Genomic DNA, 13,387 nt, shown 5'->3' with positions numbered 1-13,387 from the left:
ACTTTCCAAATGGTTATTCTCTACAAAATTCTATAGCATTGGTTCAGTGACTGGTCTATGTTAATATTTCAAATTTTGTTAGTAAGCAAAGCAGTTAAAAATTGTTTCAGTTACATTTTAAAATAAACAATCAAATACTAAATTTTAAAAATGAGTGACAGAAAAGGAAGTCAATTAATATCAAACATATTAAATAGTTTACAGAACTAAGGACAACAAAAAAAATGTGTGAAGCAAATAAAACACAGTTAACATAGCCTCCATAAGCTGAAAACTGAACGGTTTTGTGACATTTTTGCAGACATACCCATGCTGAAGTGTCATAGCTTCTACTTGATTTCTAGAATAATGATTATGATTTCAATAGTTACACAAAAGTAAATATTTTTGGTATTTAATTTTGGATTACACTTAATACAATTTAACTTATAAGTAGCATATGCATGCTCTTAGTATATTATTAATATGGGTTTTAGTAAGTGGTCATGTGAATACTGTGGATCAAAAAGATGCTTGAAGCCATGAGAGGGTTGTAATTCTGTCTAATTCGTTCTGTCTTCTAGGATTACTCATAAATCTCTGTGCTGCGTATTAATCTGGAGTGTATTTAAAACATTTGTTTTCCTCTGTTAGCTCTTTATAAATATAACCTTAACAGAAGTTGTAGTGTTGGCAGTTAGTAGCAACAAAGTACTCATGGAATGAATTATAGCTGTATCTGATGGATATGTAATTAGGTTTTGTGTATGCTTAGACTTATGAGGCTGCATCTATAAGGTGACCTCGTGACTTTAAAGCCCGTAAAGCCATTGGGGGATCTATTACTGATAAGCAGTGGTTAGAAAATCTTTACAATAGCTGCTAATATTTTTGTTGTCATTCTTGCACTGAGAAAATGCTAAGATCCCCTATTGTGTTTGTTTGAATTACCTTATAGCTTCTACAGTTAATCTCTAATTCATATTACTGCATGAAAAAAAGAGCCGCCCCTGTTACATGTGCATTCCTGAGATAAAGAATTTCAGAATTTCAGTCATTAAAAACAAACCACTGCATGCTGTATGTACTGTCTCTTTCGCTCTTCCCAAACCGCTGCGTTTATCGGCAGGAATGTTTCTGTGGAAGTTCTGTAACCGTGCCAGAGATTGAAGGAGTTTTGTGGCTGAAAGAGGATGGTAAGAAGTCTTGGAAGAAACGTTACTTTCTTCTTCGAGCTTCTGGAATCTACTATGTCCCTAAAGGGAAGGCAAAGGTATGCTATTTTAAAGCAATTTCGTTTAATTGTTTATTACTGGTAAATCGTGCACATAAGAGTCAGCCTTAAATTTTGGCTTAGCTGTGCCTTGCCTAGTGCCACATCCCTTAATTAAAAGTGCAGCTTTATCATGGAAATACCATGTAAATTACTCTGGCAGCACTTGATGTGAAGGGTGTAACCCCAAATTTAAAAATACAAGAGGACAAGAGTCTGCTTTTTGAGTGAGCTCAGAGTTAGGTGTTCAGAAACGCTTGAGGAAGAATGATTGGAGTTAAGAGGCTGTCTTTTCTCAAGCAGAATTCAGATGAAGGACTAAATTGCACTGCAAATGCCAATCATAAAATATCAGACCGACTCCACAATCAGTCTGCATAATTTTATTGATTTTAGTTAGTTCATATAAATGGGATTCTTTTCGGACCAATTTGTGCTACGTTTTTTGAAACTGATAAATACAGTACCATTTCTCCAGCGTCACTTAACTGCTGTTCTGTGTGTATCAATAATGAAAAGTAAATAGAAAGGTGCTACAAATGCGCTCCCTTTAGAGCTGAATACATCTCAGATGTTCTTTCCACAGCCTTTTGCTTCGTTAAAACAATCTATATGCAAGATAGTCTGTTGAAATTCTGTGCCCTACAATCACTGCCAAACATCATTACAATTATACTCATGGTCACACTGGAATTTGGACACCTTGATTATTACCAAGATTAAATGTAACCAGCAGCTGTTAAGAAGTTCCTGGTCAACAATACCAACTCTGAGTAAACATTAGTAGTCCGGTGTAAAATGTTGTCAAAAGGCAAAACGCAGACAAAACAGAAAAAAACAGATGGAATTTGGAAAAGGATATCCTGGTTAAAAATGAATGTCTGATGCAAGAGTTTATGCATGGCTGTATTTCCTTGTATTGGTAACCATTTTCAAATCATATTGAAACTAATATTAGACATTAACTAGACCTTATATTAGTATTGGATCTTAACACTAGACTGATTTTTGTCAGTGCATGTGGTTTTCTTATAAAGATATTTTGTAAATGATTATTTTTGTATTTAATAGGTCTCGCGGGATCTCATGTGCTTTCTACAGCTAGATCATGTCAATGTTTACTATGGACAGGACTATCGGAACAAATACAAAGCACCCACAGACTATTGTTTAGTGCTAAAGGTAACTTGTTAATTGTTTTAAAAATTCTCATACTGAAAAGAGCAATTAAAGAGCTTAAAATATTTCCACACTAATCTTAGTCCCTTATAATAACTACACTTCTTAATTGTGAGCAAGAGCTGATTAACACAATATTCATTTTGGGAGAGGTTATAATTTAGAATACACTTCCTATAGTAATATAACAGTTGGAAAACTGCCTGTCGGTTTTCAGGGCAAATGTCTAAATTATTTTCCTTCTGCACACGAGAAATCTAAATTGCTGTAAGTTACAGTGACAATGAGAAAGCTATGTTTAACTGTGTTTTCTGTGGAGTTGTTGTAATGACCGTCCTTGACAGAAATACAGTAAAAAAATGAGAAAATGCCATGCAGGGACTAGTGCAGAGGGAAGAAATGGCTATGAATCACCTTCTTCACCATCAAGGTGACAAATTTCCTCCTCCTGCCAGAAGATCTGTGTGGATTGCATGGTTGGGGAGAAAAAAAGATCATAGAGAGCAGCAGAAGAATGGCTTTACTGGATTCATCTAGCACTCTAGGTTTCTCTAAAAAGTGGACTTTCTTTATAAGCTGCTTAGGGAAAAATTAGAAGTGCAGGACAGTCTTGCAGAGATACTTCCCCAGAATACTTTTTCAGCCTTTAGAAATTTAGGGAGCCAGGGAGTGGATCTTGGCTGTTCAATAGCCCTAGGTGCATTCTTACTCTTTGAGTGTGCCCCATCTCTTTTGGCATTCCAAGAAACTTTTAGAATGCTGCAGCAGTTAGGTACACCTTGTACGCTCTTTTACTTGTTCTGAGCCATCAGTTGCTTTCCATTTCATTTTCCTCTAGTTCTTGTACAGGAAGTGAACAGTTAGTGAACAATTGCTGCCTGTTCTCCATGCTCCTCATGACTTTGTGAACATTTTCATATTGCCCTGAATTGTCTTACTTCTAGACTAATGAGTCCAAGTCTTGTTCATCATACTCTAAAACATAACACTAAACTCTCTTTGTCCCTTTGGCAACTCTATACCTTACAACAATTCAGGTTCACTGAGATAATACCCCTTGAAATACTAACTTCAGGAAGTTGCCGTCTTCTCAGAGTGTAGGTCCAGAGTTGTGCAGAAATTGGTATTAGATAGTCAAGTCTACCCATATTGCCCAGCCTAAGGGAAAGGGGATGCTGTGAAGGAAGAAACTTATGAGTATAAAGGACAGGTAGAAAGAACAAGTAGGAAAAAATGTTATGAAAGCAGTGACCTGATCTTAAATTGTGAGACTAACAACTTGAGTACTTCAAGTTATTTTACATTGCATCAGCTCATCTCACAGTCTCTCTTGACTCCCACACAGTGTTCAAAATGGTGTCAGCTCCTGCAAGATAGCTAGCTACAAAGCTATTTTAAAACAGGATTTCACAGTATGTTCGTAGCAAGTAAAGTGTCTTCATGGATTTGAAAATGGTGCAAGTAACAAGAGATGGTTATAGTTGCGCTTACAGTTTTCCTTTGACCTCTTACCTTCCCTGATGTGTAGCTCATGTGGTGTTGCATATGTCCGTACATTAGAATGTTTTATGTGCCTGGAGTGTGTGGCTGCCTGTCCGCTGTGTGAAAAAAGGATTTTATCTTCCAGTAGACAGGGGAACATGCATTTGGGCCCACTGAGAGGTAAACACTGAATATCAAATATGGGTCATGATATTAAGGCAGAAAGCATACACCTGAAACTGGAAATATTTTCCATGTTCTTAAAGGTCATTGGCGCAGTTAATTGAATGCAATTAAAAGCAAAAATATCAGTGTTTGTAGGTATTTATAAATTCCTTGAAGTAAATTGATTTCTTCTCCTTACATGTCACTTTCTATCCACATCGTTTGGACAGGTTAATAGTGCATTATTTTTTCAGACTTGTTGACCACACAGAGTAAACCAGACTAAGTCTTATTTAAGTAGATTTTTTAAAAAAGTATTGCCATTCTGAGCATAAATGAAGACATGAAGATGTTAAAGGCAAATTTTAATGTGTCTAAATTGTCCCTTACGGCTTATTTAAGTAAATTAATGGGGTAGAGTTAGTTGGGTAACTTAGACAAAGTGAAGCTATGTTTTCAGTATGGAACTGATGAATCACCAAGTTACTATATTAAGCAGGATTGAGTTCTGCCTTCCTCAATTCTTAAAATGTTACATCGATGTGTTATGTTAGTTCCAACGTATAGAAGCCATACATTTTTTTTAATAGAAACTCAGTTTTGTGCCACAAAGATTCACTAAGCTGGGAAATATCTCCAAAACATGAACATGTTTTTGGAGAGGTGAATGGCAAATACAAATTCAAAGGCCGATTCTCACTGAAGTCCAGAATGGATTTGTCTTTACATGTTTGCTTCCTTTGTTTATCTTGAACCTTACTGTGCAAGACAGGTGCTGTGCTATTGTTAAATATAACGTTTGTATGCTAGCATATAATATTAGCTCTTTGGTCCTAAATGTTAGATTTCTGAGAGGTTCTTTTATTTCTATATAGCCAAATTTTTGAACAAGTCCAGGAAAAAGATGGCTTGTTAGCGAAGTAATTTTTTTGTGCTTCTATAGACTCTTCTTTGTTATACAACATGTATGTGAAAGAGGCTGGTAATGAAAAATGAAAAGAATTATCTGGTATCATAATGAAGTGAAGTTATATATTCTGTTTATGGAGATAAACATGTTCATGTTCATTTTGAAATAGTTATGTTTGGAAGACACCAGGAGAAAATATTCTGAAAAGAGAGTAAAAGTTATTTAATATATGTTTCAGATAGTCTTCAGTAAAACTTAAATACCTACAATCATCTAGCAAAACTCTGTGTCACTGAACTGTAAGCTAGTAGAGGAAATAATAGGAACTTGAGTATTCAGAGTTGCCCCAACAGCTGCGAGACATGTAACTTCTACAGCGTGGACAGGAAACAACTGAATAATCCATCCAGAATGATTTCCAGTGTCTGATTTTTGAAAAATATACATTTCTTTCTTGACTGCTGAATTGATAAATATAGCACCTCTTCTTTTTTATATATGCATGTGGGAGCAGCAAGTATTTTAGATGATAGCCCTGTATCAGTAGAGTGGGGACCTTGAAGGCTCTTCAAGGTGAAAAAGGAATTGTGCCTAACAGCGTGTCATTTGTGGAGTGTCTCACTCAAGCCATACAAAAGCAGAGAAGACCGGTGTGTTTGTTTTCCTCCAGTTTGTTTTGGTGTGAGAGGTGAAATATTAGTTGTCTCCCTTAGGTGGTGAGTTAGTCCATAGAGCAGCGAAAGGAGACAACTCTTTACTCTTTGGCAGTCTGTTGCTTGTGTTTCGGGAAGGTTTTTAAAAGCTGAGACTGTTCTGACCACTTGGCTTGAGTGTATAAAGATTTCTAAAGAGCTTTACAGGTACAGAAGACACTGTTGGTAGGTAGAAGGTACAGCACTAAAATACTGAAAGATTCACCCTTTTTTAGTGTTTCAAACCTGAAATCAGTGCACACTGGACACACTGCCAATCTGTGTGTTAAGCAATCCCAACTGCCACCTCCTGAAATACTCTCAAACATTTTTAAGTGGGCTCAAAATACAGACTGCTATTGAAGAGCTTCCAGCATTGTTTGTCTGTATAGACCTCAACAGATAAATGGCTTTCCTTGCATTCCTAGCTATTAAAATATTGATAAGGATTAACAATTTTTCTGCAGCATCCTCAGATCCAGAAGAAATCCCAGTATATAAAGTATCTTTGCTGTGATGATGTAAGAACTCTACACCAATGGATCAATGGCATCCGCATTGCTAAGGTAACTTCCTCTAGGCAGTCTGGTTGTCATGAGTTGTTGTCGTCATCTGTTTGAATCCATTTACAGTTACTTAACAAAATACATGCTAAATTTAACTTCCCTCTGTTTAACTATTCTGGACATGAACTGTACAATCTTCTTACATATTTCATTCCCTAGCAAAATTGTTAGGCTTTGTTGTTATGATAATTCAGTAATTGGGGCCTTTCTTGTTTCTGCTGCACCTCTTTGTCACATGATGAAGTTCTAACTGATTTTAGCCAGCTCCCTTACAGATTTTAAAAAGGCGGCTTATGGAAAAAGAAGAGAATTGAGAAAACAGAATTGTTTTCTAAGATCACCATGTTGGCTTAGTTTATTCATTGGCCCATTTCTTGCTTGACACTGTCTCTTCAAGCATAAGTAAACTCTTTTTCTTTCTTTCAGCAGTTCACTAATAAAAAGGCAAAAGGTTGGGGGAAGGGAGTTGCCACTTTTGTTAAAGAAAACAAAATTAAATTTGCACTGAATTAATGTTGCCTGAGCTCCTTAACAAAGAGCCTGTTGTTTCTCTCAGGCGGGAAAAAAAGGTGGAATAGAGAAGCCAGAGATGGAGCTCAACAGTCTGAAAAGGGTACATGGCCTATACAGTTGTTAAATTTGTTTGTCATTTTGCTTAGTATGGGAAGCAACTATACCTGAACTATCAGGAAGCATTGAAGAGAACAGAATCGGCATATGACTGGACTTCCTTGTCTAGCTCCAGTATCAAGTCAGGCTCCAGCTCATCTAGTTTGCCAGGTAATAATATGATTTGTCTCATAATAGAAAGATTTAATTACCTTTTTTATCATCTGCTCTGTGAAGACCTCAGGAGAGACTATTGCAGGAAATGGACTGTTTCTCTTAAGTCTTTTATGTTATGTTTAGTCTAAAACATAGACTTTATGATTTATATATATAAAAAAACATATAAAAACCTATTTTATTATATTACTGGCAGTGCTGTATGTATTTGGAACATATAATACTTTCTTGTTCATCTCCAAAATAGTGTTTTTCTGATACTGAGGAGAGGAAACTTCCTTTCAAATTCCTGATGCCTCTATCTTCACCTATCTGAAAAAAGAAATCAAATCTATGTTTTAATGATGCATAGAGACTTGTGTGTGTAGCTCTTAAACTGCTTTTGTTGACTGAAATATTTGAGATTGGAAAATGAGAAATAGTTCCTGCCCAAAGGCAAAGATCCAAACAATCTCTTTAGAGACAAACTTTGAAAATGCTGTTCTGTTCCTGTGTCAAACTGTGTGTGCCTGCAGTAATATGCTCCTGTTTACCTCTCAGAAGGACTGGGACTGGTTTTTTGTAGCACATAACAGTTTAAAAATTGATGAATGGTTTATATAGTCTCATTTCACTGTTCGAGCTGACTGACACTCTGCCAGGTTATTCTGAACCCTCAGGGGCAAGTTTCATTATTGAAAACAGTTTATTGTATGAAAGTGTTTTGTCCACCGCAGATACAGGTCAGGAAGTAATGCTACTGAAAGGTTCAGAAAGTAGCCTGTGAGAATGAGCTAAGCAAATGCAGCCTAACTGGGAAGGCACCATGTTTTTTCAACTGTGTGGAACAGCTTGCCAAATGTAGTGGTAAATTCTTGGTTACTGACAATTTCTCCATCCAAGCTGGGTGTTTTTCTGATAAAGTTTCTCTTGTTGTGGGGAGCTGAGCCACAGCCCACCAGCCATGCACGTTCTGCCAGAGCTGCAGTCCAGCCTGTGCCTAGATGCTCTTTTTCCCCCAGACAGCTTGGGACTACACAGAAAGCAGGTGCCAGGCTGGATAAATCGGTCTGGCAGTGGCTGCTGCTGTCTTTTCAAGATACCCTGTGGACCCAGAGCATCATCTGCGTTGCTAGTTGTAGAATGCGCATCATTCCTTCTCTTCCCTTGAGGAATGGAGCAGTCAGAAGCATACTGCTGCCTCGGCTAGCATAGTTTGCCTGTCCTCAGCCTATGTCCGATGTCTGTTTCTAAGGTTGTGCTGGGAAGGAGTGCTGGAGAGAGCAGGCTGCATGCATTGCATGAAATGAGGCTTTTCCCAAAGTGCAGGAGCTGTTGGATGTTTCAGAACCTATATAACTGCAGTGTGTCACGCTGACACGCTGTTATCTTTGTGGAGCTTAAGATTTGGTTAATACCAGGGATCTGTTGCACTGTTTTGTCTTCCAGACAGCAACAGCCTGTATGTGAGCTAGAGCTTATGCAGTAGTTAGTGGAAACAATGTCCTTTGGTGGGATAACGTGTTTAACAAGTGTGACCAACAAAGGTCACACAGAGTTGCATTATAAGCACACCAACTTTACTTCTACATTCAGAAACATATGCTAACTGTTTCTTAACTTTCTTCTAAACAGAATCTCAATCAAATCATTCTAATCAGTCTGACAGTGGAGTTTCTGACACCCAGCCAGCTGGACATGTCCGTTCCCAAAGTATTGTCAGTTCCATGTTCTCCGAGGCCTGGAAACGAGGCACTCAACTGGAGGAATCCAGCAAGGTAACAAGAAGACTTTAGTTTGAGAACCAACGCCCAACAAAATGTACGACACAGAGTGATACCTCTTCTACCTCTGTCTTGAGTGGGATTTCTTCTCTTTTTTACTCTATGTTATCAACATACACTGCCATATAATTGTTTTTTCAGGAATCAATTTTTCAGGGAATTCAGCCCTGGAACCTTCTGTTCTTGCTTTTATTTGTGTGCACAGAAGCCCTCTGTTCTTTGAAGGCATGATACAGTCCTTCCCATAGAATCCTATTAACTAGTGTTGAATAAAGACAAAATAAAAAGATCAGCCGTTAACCTTGAATGAAAGTTGAATGAAATTCTTTCACCAAGATCCTTCTCCAGTTAACTAGCTACATCTTTCCATTTTAAAGATGTGAATAACTGAGACCTGAAGGCAGGTATATCTATTTAAAAAGTAGTCCAGTAGTTTTTACTCAAATGTTTTCTATTATATTCAGTGGAAACAGAAACGGTAACCATAGGTATGGTCAAAGCAAAAGTACGGAAATTGACAGCAGTTGTGGATTGAGGCAGATTTGGTATCTTCTGTTGCTGGTAGAGAGTTACAAAAGATTTTAGCCCATTGAAGCCTAGGGCTCAGGTCTGTTGTGGTTTCGTTAGTTTTCTGTCCTTTCTGTGGTAGTTGACTGGTGTAGTTCCTGGGGAGTACTTCCAAACACAGCAGAATTGCCACTTAAGCTGGTTTGTTGTCAGACTTAAAGGAATTTCCAGGTTCCTGAACAGCCATGATGTCAGTATTAACTGCAGCAGTTACGTGTGGAAGTACATTGTCAGGATGCTGTGAGAAGCTATCTTCACTCCTGTCAATTTTTAGACTTGCCCAGACCCCAGGTTCAAGCTAGAGAAGCAAGATTTTTAAAACTAAAACCACAGGTCACTACACCTGACATTGGTGCATTAGATAAATAACTAAAAATAAGACACAACATCACATTTTCAAATAAGAAAGCACGTGTGGCACAATGTGAAAACTGACATGGCTGCATTGTTTGGGATTCATAACTTTTCTGCAGTGCCTGCTGGCTTGGAAATTGCCTGATTCTAATAGTAATGTAGTACTTAGCCCAGGAATGTAGCTTGCTAATTGTTATCCAAATTTCCCTGCTGCATGAGTGCAACACCTGGTGCATGTTCATCAGCAGATGTGCATCATTTCTGCAGGAGCAGGGTAGATGCAAAAGATAGGGCACTTGAGTCTGTCTAGCATGTATCCGACAGAGGTGAAAAGAGTACTGCTATGAGAACTGTAATGTTATTGTTTCCTAAAGTTTTGGTTTTAATGTGAAAATCTTGCTGCTACACTCTATTTTAGAGAAAAGTTTGAAGTTTACCACAATGAGGTCACTGTTGTTCTTATGGGGTCCATAGTGCTGCTGGCAATTGCTCATTTAAATAAACCCCAAGAATTTTTATGTTACCTAATTAAAGCCATTTTAAAAATAAAATATTCAGACTGCTCCCTGTTGAGGGCCATCCATGTTTCAAGATTTCATCAATTTGAATTCCTTTCTATGCACAAATCCAAGAAGTGGTATATTTCTCTTCCTCGTGAGTAACACAGGTGAATGGATTGCCCTAAAACTTCCAAAAAATCCAAATGAAATGAACCGTGTAAAACTATAATTTGAAGCCATGTTAAAAAATTTTGAGTAAATTGGTGACAAATTTACCCTTCAGTGAAACTACAGTCCATGCATTTTTATCCTGTGCAGGTCTGGCCCAAGGAACTTAAATAACTAATAAATCAGACTTGCAGTGTTAAGTGTTAAACTGTGCGGCAAGAAAGGAAATAACAGTGTTGAAAAAATTGTAATTTACCTGAAAAGGTAGTTGCAGTTGCAGTGATACTGAGACATGCTGGTTTAGGCAGATTAGTCTCCAAACAGTTATTTCAGAGGTAATTATTCCACAGTGCTTTTGGTGACAAAGCTGGCTTAAGAAGTTCATACAGACAGGGTGCTGCAAGTGGCAGAATTAATGGAGACTTGTCCAGCACGTACCTTCTCCTTCTGCAACAGCTCTCCGCCCCTCGTCATCCTTGTCTCATCCCCCTCAGCAAGCAGGGCAGAACAGAGCATGCTTTGGCTCAGCAGGGAGATGACACTGAGGCTGGCCAGCCAGCCAGGATGTTGTTCTGGTTGGCCAGTGGCTAACTGCTCAACAAGTTAAAAATGGGTGAGTTCTACCTGCTTTTCCCTCATTTACTAGGTGCCAGTAACTTCACAACAATTTCTTGAAGCTGAAAATGTATTGAGATTTCTAGCGGTTTGTCATGTCTGACTGAAATTTGCTAACCAATCCAAAAGCACCTGGCATAGGAAAAGAGATGGCACACAGTTAAGACTGCAAAAGCTTGTTTTCTTAGGAAAAACAGCTTAAAAAAAAAAGCACAGTTGTTATTTTAAAAAATAGATACTATTCTTTTTATAGTGTTTCTGAGAGTTCCAGATAGTCATGAAGATGCATGTTACAAATATGAATTGATAGTATGCAATAAGTAATTTTTCAAGACACACAGAAGGACGTGGCATAGTTATAAGGACGAACAAGGACAATGATCTGTTTCAAGGTTCTTCTATAAACAAAGTATCACTGAATATGTTTCTGGTGGTGGAAATATAATTTGATTTGGTGAAGGTGGGAGGGGCTCCCCCTCTTGAGATGCACTGTATTATTTTCCCTGTCCTGAGTGTTTAATTTGCTCACTGTGAAAATGACTGTCTTCCACAGATATGAGGAAAATTCCTCTCTGTTTCAAATTTATCTAAGATTTTAAAAAAAACACCTTTCCCAAAATGCAGGTAATCTGTCCACTTCATATTTTGAAAGATTGCTGTTTGCCCAAAGAATGCTTTATTCGTCTGTTCACATTCTTCACAGTTGGGCAGTGAAGATCTCATTGTGTCTCGTTTTGATTGTTAGATTTTGAACACGTTATTTTAAATGGGATGCTGCAACAGGCATCAAAATGCGTGCTCACTGTGTGTGCTTTAAGTGACAAATTCAAGATTTTCCAAGGCCTTGCCATTCAGGGATAGCTGTTCTGATATGCCTTGGTCTCCCTCTCTGTCTGTTTTATGCCGCTTTTATTTTTCCTGTTGCCTTTTGCTGTCTCAGGTGTCAAAAGTGAAGCTCAGCACAGCTAAGGTCAGCACACCCGTGGTGCCTTATACAGGGCACAATTAAGGTCAGGTAGTGCTACTTGAAAATTCATTAACTTGGGTGATTGGGAGAATGGTACTTTACAGACTAACACTTGCAAGAGATCAAGATTTCGCTCCTGTTTTGTTATGCGAACACCTTGATTTAGCTCCAGAACTTTGTTATACTCTTGCCTTCCAGACCTAATGTGACAGGTAGAGGCACACCCCATGTGTGTTGTAAATCACTGTTTGTTGTTTCTGACTCTAATCCTTTTGGTGTTCTTCTGCGCATATAGAAACTCTGTGCACCTGTGTTTAGAACAAAGCAATATGCAAACCTGCTGATACAGTGCAAACGAGCATAATTGGGCTAACTTGTGGCAAAGTATCTACTAATGAACTATAGGTACCCAGTGTGGTCAGTTGCCATGTTGGTATTGCATTTCTAATGCATGTTTCTATGCTGTGCACTGTGAAATTCACAACTTGGCTTGTAGCCAAACCACTTTGTATTAGGAGGATATTTATATAAACTTGAGTAATGCAATTACCTTTTTAATTTTAACAGGAATGTAGGCTTACAATTTTAGAGGAACGATTTAACTTGAGCAAAACCCAATGAGCAGACTAAAACATTGCCTGCTGCTTTCCCATTGCTCCTTCCCTTAGTCAGTTTTTCCCCGTCTTTCTTTTCTTTTTCTGCTTAACGTAGTAGTTGCATGTATAGCTTTTCTTTCCCAAGCTAACTTTCTTTTGCAGATCTCTAAACATTTCCTTCTGGGGAAGTTTTCCTAGGAAACCTCAGTTCTCCCTCTTTTTCCTTATTTTTTTCCGTGCCAGTCTTGGGTATCAGAGCATGCGGAGTGGAAGGATCTCAGTGGTATTCCTCCGTAGAGCTTGCTCTTCTCATGTTTTAGAGCAATTCAGGATTTCTGCATTTTGTAACATCAAACAGTGTAAGGCCTGAGCTAACCAACGTAAAGGCTTGACACATGCTCTGGGACGCCATGTATGGTTTAACGCTAGTCTTACTGAGCTGAAGAGATGTCCGCAGGGTCTCTTGCTCTGCCTGATGTCCTCTGTCATGGCCTGTGGTGCTCGGGGAATGCTCTGTTTGGGTCATTATACTTGCCCAGAGGAGGACCAGCGATTCTCACTGGGTGCAGCTGCCTGCCCCACAGAAGTGACAAGGCTGCTGTATTTTCTTCCTGACATTCAGCCTAGCTTGGAGTAGACCTGGCTCTACTGATTCTTGCCAGCTCCCCTCCCTGCCTGCCCAGTCGCCTGCACGGTCCAGGCTTGTCAGTGTATGGAATTGTCTCTTGCTGCATTGTTTCGCTAATACTTCCTGCATGCTGTAATCTGCCACTTAATTTTTAATGACAGGCACATTTAGACCTTGACTTTATAATCTCTTTGTCT

The 13,387-nt window shown here is 38.5% G+C and overlaps 1 protein-coding gene across 1 annotated transcript in view; it reads left to right on the top strand.

Annotated features, from left to right (window-relative positions):
• RAPH1 (Ras association (RalGDS/AF-6) and pleckstrin homology domains 1) overlaps positions 1-8,789 on the top strand; it is a gene marked incomplete at its 3' end in the record, with an annotated part of 47,027 nt that extends 38,238 nt beyond the window's left edge. Inside the window, exons 10-14 of the mRNA XM_009576468.1 lie at positions 1,109-1,252; positions 2,324-2,434; positions 6,148-6,246; positions 6,906-7,026; positions 8,647-8,789. Coding sequence (XP_009574763.1) covers positions 1,109-1,252; positions 2,324-2,434; positions 6,148-6,246; positions 6,906-7,026; positions 8,647-8,789 — 618 coding nt within the window. The remainder of the gene's footprint in view (positions 1-1,108; positions 1,253-2,323; positions 2,435-6,147; positions 6,247-6,905; positions 7,027-8,646) is intronic.
• Positions 8,790-13,387: the final 4,598 nt, after the last annotated feature.

This window comes from Fulmarus glacialis, unplaced genomic scaffold (genome assembly GCF_000690835.1).
Source record: "Fulmarus glacialis isolate BGI_N327 unplaced genomic scaffold, ASM69083v1 scaffold2434, whole genome shotgun sequence".
NCBI classification, from domain to species: domain Eukaryota; kingdom Metazoa; phylum Chordata; class Aves; order Procellariiformes; family Procellariidae; genus Fulmarus; species Fulmarus glacialis.
The sequence above is the reverse complement of the archived record's forward strand: the minus strand, read 5'-3'. Positions and strand labels throughout refer to the sequence as shown.